We start from the raw sequence: 4,529 nt of genomic DNA on the forward strand, positions 1-4,529 counted from the left end.
TTTTTTTTTTTTTTTCGATTCAAATGCTCGATGTTGATCTTCATTGAAGTTCATTGCAATGCAATGATTGCTCAAACTGGTGAGGATAAAATTGCACGTCTAGAGAGTTGGTATTCTTCCAACAGAAGCGGGAAGAATTTATTGCACTTGAGAACGAACATAGGGTCTTAGCGATCCATGTCTCCATTGCTAATTTCCTTTGTCTTTGCAGTTGCTTTACCAGTTTTCTTTTCCATCAAACTTTTTTATAACCAATTTTAAAAGAATAATTGCTTTACAGCTTCTGAAAGAGAAATACGAGAATCATCCTGAAATTTTAATTGTTGGAACATTGTTCAAATGAGTGAAAGGGATTTTAATTGCTGAACAGATTTCTTTGCTTCAGCAAATTCATCAGGGAAGAACTACAGCCCCTCTCAGCATAAAGGCGAACCCAGGGTTAGAGTGAATCACGATATAGCAATTGCTCTAGTGAATTGCGCACGCAGGCACATTTCAACTACTGATTATCATTTGTTTTATGATTTGTTGTTTGCAGTTAGTATATGGTTAAAAAATTGATCTTGATAATGTTTGTTTTTGCAGCCAGCCATGGTTTCTGGGCCTGGTGATGATGCTGAGAAGACAGCGAAGTTTATTGCACTTTACACAATAAGGTTATCTATCTCGATTGCAACCTTTAACGCATGATTTGATGCTCGAACCACAGATGGCTTGAGAACTCGAGCTCAGTCCTAATCGACCAGTGTTAGGTCAGTTGCATCGAGTGATCTGGCTCCCTCTAACCCTACTACTCTACCACTTGCTCCCATGTGAATTCCTGGGATTCACATTCTCTAGAATCTAGATTAGGTCTCTAGATTTGAGATTGTGCAAACAATGTAGGCATAGCTTGAACATGGGCAGGAAAAAGAAACCAAATACATCACCAAAGGATGCTTCTCCAAATCAGAATCCAGCAGTCGTTCAGTGACATCTGACCTTCCATCACTTTTATTATCATTGGCAATTGACATTCTGACGAACAGATAAGGTGTTGTTTGGATTAACCAGATCTTCCTGGATTTGTTCACTGAAAGGTCAAAATCAACAAACATCCAGCTAGTTTGCTTTCTCTCACACGAAATCTAGAGGTAGCTTTGTCAACGAATTAAAGCTCAAATTGGTCTTTTTTTTGAAATCCAGATCAGCGTAACTAATCATTTTGATACTATTCCATCCATAAAAATGCCAGAAATGGAGTACAGCTTAAGCAAGAGCTGTTAGCTCAGACAGTGGTGGTCGAGAAAGTAAAGATTCTTGACTTAGCTTTATCTGCGTTTGACTTCCAGCTCAAATTTGTTCTCTTCCACTTCACAGACAGCTGTTAATCTACCAGAATTCTGAGACACTAAGGAGAAAACAAGGGAAAAAAGGGTACTTTCTTTTAGTTATTATCAAAATGAATACTTTATAAAACAAGGTCCTTTAAATTTTTACCCAATTTCCAACATACACCTATAGTCTATGAGGATAATACAGTATACCATCGTTTGCATGAGTTCTTCACAATACCTACTTTGGAGGTTCCTGTCCTTGTTTCACACAAATGTGTTTGATCGGTAGTTATGTATAAAAGACATCTCTACTCCTAAGCAATTATAAAATTCACTGCGAGTGTCCAGTCGCTTGGCTCTCCCCGAAGCCCATCCAAACAACGTACTGGTGGAGGTCATCCTCCTCGAAATCCACAAACTGGAACAGTCATCAGTTAGACATTAAGATTTCTCTTGATACGTTTGTTTGGTTCATTGGTTTAAAAAACATGCGCCATTACCTGACATGTGGCGTCAGTGAATCCATCGACACTGTCGGGCACAGCAATCGTGAGAGGCTGCTGAGAAAATGAGAAAGCTGAGCTCGGCATGTCTAGTTCATTCAGTTGGTGTGGAAATGGTACATGAGCATGATGCACCTAAGTAACAAAGCAAAGTTTATGGTCAGCCAAGTAGGCTCATTAGCAAAGAGAGTGAGAGAAATTACATCTTTCGGGAGGAGAGTCTCCATATCAAACTCTAGCTGGGAATTCAAGGTGGCAAGCTTCATGGACAAGAACTGAGACAAGATGAACATAAGTTAAGACTGAAATCTAGTTTGATGAAGAGAAATCGATCCTCTGCTGTAGTTCTACCTCAACTTGCCGCTGCAACGACTGCACGTAGTTGATGATCTCATCGAGCATAACAGCCTTGCCTGTCACCTTTCAATTCAAAAGCATATGGATTCGAAATCATTAGATCAAGAACAATTTATTTGTAGCAAACCAACTCCAAAATACTAGAGGGAAATTTTTTTACCTTGCTGCAACCTGGCACAAGATTTTGCAGAAGCTTCATTCTCTCACTGATCTTTTCTCTCCTGACCTGGTGAAGAAGACAGTGACAGGCTCAAATTAGCAAAGGAGGAGGATAAGAAGAGCAAATCACTACATTCTTTGCTTACCCTCTCGGCTAGGCTGTGGCTGTCGGTGGCTTGCCCTCTTCTTGCCCTGACATGGATGTAATCCTTCGGCGGTTCAAGCGGTTTGGCATCTTCTCCCAGTTTCCGGCTACCATTGATGTTCTGCTCACGATCCTCGCGCAGTTTGCATTTCTTTGTACCAGAATTTTCCTCCTGCAGAAAGATAATTCTCCCTTTACTGCACCATCAGCGCCCTAAATTCTAATGAAAGATCAAATCTTGGTAGGTACCTTGGGAGGATTCATGTTGGGGGAAGACAAAGGCGAGATTTTTCCTTTGCACTTTGGAGCCGCTTTCCGCTTCCTCCCATTGCTCTCGGCACCAGTCGTCGCCAAACTATCCGACGCCGATGAAGCTCCCGGCGAAGACGAGTATGAAACCCTAGCGCCAAATCTGGACATTTCCATCGTCGCGTCAGATATTGCTACCCCTTTTCCGTTGTTGGCTGCCATGAGAGACTGGCTGCTCGAAACCCTAGGCAACTTTCCCGCCTCCGCGAGCCCTAATTGCGCCCCGATGCCGACGCGATTCCTCGCGCCGAAGCAAGGGAACCTCGCGGGTTTTTCCACGAGCCCCGGGTCGTCGGCGAACGGCGCGAATTGCGAGGCCGCCATTTGGTTCCCCTGCGCGGGAACGCCCTGCGGCTGGTGATTCGTGGCGGACAGGTTGAGCTTGGGAGGCGAATTGAGTGGCGTGGCGTGACAGGAAATGCGGACGACTTGGCACCGCGAAGTAGGAGAGATGCCCCCCGACTTGCAGATGCTTCCGAGCCGGCCGACAAGCTCGCAAACAACCACGCCATCGTTGCCTGTCGGCGCGTTGAACGACGGGGACAGAACCAGAGAGCTGAGGTCCGACTGCAGGTAAGCATGCGCGTCGTGCTGCATCGGCTGATCCCATCCGAGCTTAAGCGAGGAACGCGGAAGCTGGTCGGCGTCTGCGCCGGACTTCAATTCCGACGGCAGAGCAGCTTCCGCCGATGACCCGTTCCCGCCGAAAAATCGCTCCTTTAGCATTTCCAAGAAGGGAAACCGCGGAGAGAAGCAGAAAATAAGAGGTAAAGGTGAGATTTTTCAAGATTGAAGAAGAGCAAAGAGAATAGAAGCGACGGCTGAGAAGAGAAGATGTTGACCACCAAGTATATATAGAGTATTGTAGGAGAGATACAGTCACCGGAGGAGGCGGTGAATTAGCAGCGGGTTTGAACGCGCGGTGAAGTAGAGGAGGGTATGCGGCTATGCGCCCCTGCACAAGCGGTAACTTCTTAGGGTGTATTTGATTGGATAATTGATGATTCTCGAGTAATGTTCCATGTCCGATATGTTAGCAAAAGAGACATACAATCAGAAATCGAAAAACCTTGTAAAATTGAGGTTTTTCTTGATTCCGGGATTATCAAATTTTTTTTACCTAAAATATCCTCGGATAAAAGAAAAATGTGAAAAAAAAAAGTAAAATGTAAAGAAAAAAATAGAAAATTTAAAAAATAAAATAAAAAAACGTAAAAAAAATTAAAAAAAATAAAAAAATCATTAAAAAATAATTTAAAAAATAAAAAATGGTAAAAAAACTTTAAAAAATAAAAAATTTTAAAAATAGAAAAAAATACAAAAAAAACATTAAATTTTTTTTAAAAAAACATAAAAAAAAAAAAATAGAAAAAACATTAAAAAAAAAAAAAAACATAAAAAACATAAAAAAATAGAAAAAACGTAAAAAAATTTAAAAAGTAAAAAATAATAAAAAATGTTAAATAACATTAAAAAAAAATAAATAGAAAAATGTAAAAAACCCTAAAAATAAAAAAATATATATATATAAAAATTAAAAAATGTGAAAATATAGTAAAATAGAATAGAGTTTAAATAATAATAATAATAATAATAATAATAATAATAATAATAATAATAAACATTAATAATAATAATAATAATAATAATAATAATAATATTATTATTATTATTATGTATAGTTGGTTTTGTAACTAAGGGTAATATAGTAAAATATTAATCTAGGTTATTCATTACAAC

At 39.8% G+C, this 4,529-nt stretch overlaps 1 protein-coding gene across 1 annotated transcript; it reads right to left on the minus strand.

The window, feature by feature from the left end:
• Positions 1–1,406: 1,406 nt before the first annotated feature.
• Positions 1,407–3,528, minus strand: LOC122005366 (transcription factor bHLH78-like). Its single transcript, XM_042560390.1, has 7 exons — positions 2,730–3,528; positions 2,482–2,652; positions 2,337–2,402; positions 2,171–2,239; positions 2,023–2,094; positions 1,817–1,954; positions 1,407–1,734 (listed from the first exon to the last, which is right to left on the minus strand). Exons 1-7 carry the CDS (start codon positions 3,513–3,515, stop codon positions 1,648–1,650), a joined length of 1,389 nt encoding a protein of 462 aa, XP_042416324.1. The 5' UTR covers positions 3,516–3,528; the 3' UTR covers positions 1,407–1,647.
• Between the last annotated feature and the right edge of the window lie 1,001 nt (positions 3,529–4,529).

The sequence above is a fragment of the Zingiber officinale genome, chromosome 7B, assembly GCF_018446385.1.
Source record: "Zingiber officinale cultivar Zhangliang chromosome 7B, Zo_v1.1, whole genome shotgun sequence".
Lineage (NCBI taxonomy): Eukaryota > Viridiplantae > Streptophyta > Magnoliopsida > Zingiberales > Zingiberaceae > Zingiber > Zingiber officinale.

What these genes read in the sequence shown, in the direction of transcription:
- LOC122005366 (XM_042560390.1), bottom strand. Translation starts at nt 3,515, where the DNA reads ATGCTAAAGGAGCGATTTTTCGGCGGGAACGGGTCATCGGCGGAAGCT. An exon ending in CCAACATGAATCCTCCCAAG is followed by an intron (nt 2,653 to 2,729) that starts GTACCTACCAAG and finishes ATCTTTCTGCAG; the next exon opens with GAGGAAAATTCTGGTACAAA. An exon ending in AGACTCTCCTCCCGAAAGAT is followed by an intron (nt 1,955 to 2,022) that starts GTAATTTCTCTC and finishes TTTGTTACTTAG; the next exon opens with GTGCATCATGCTCATGTACC.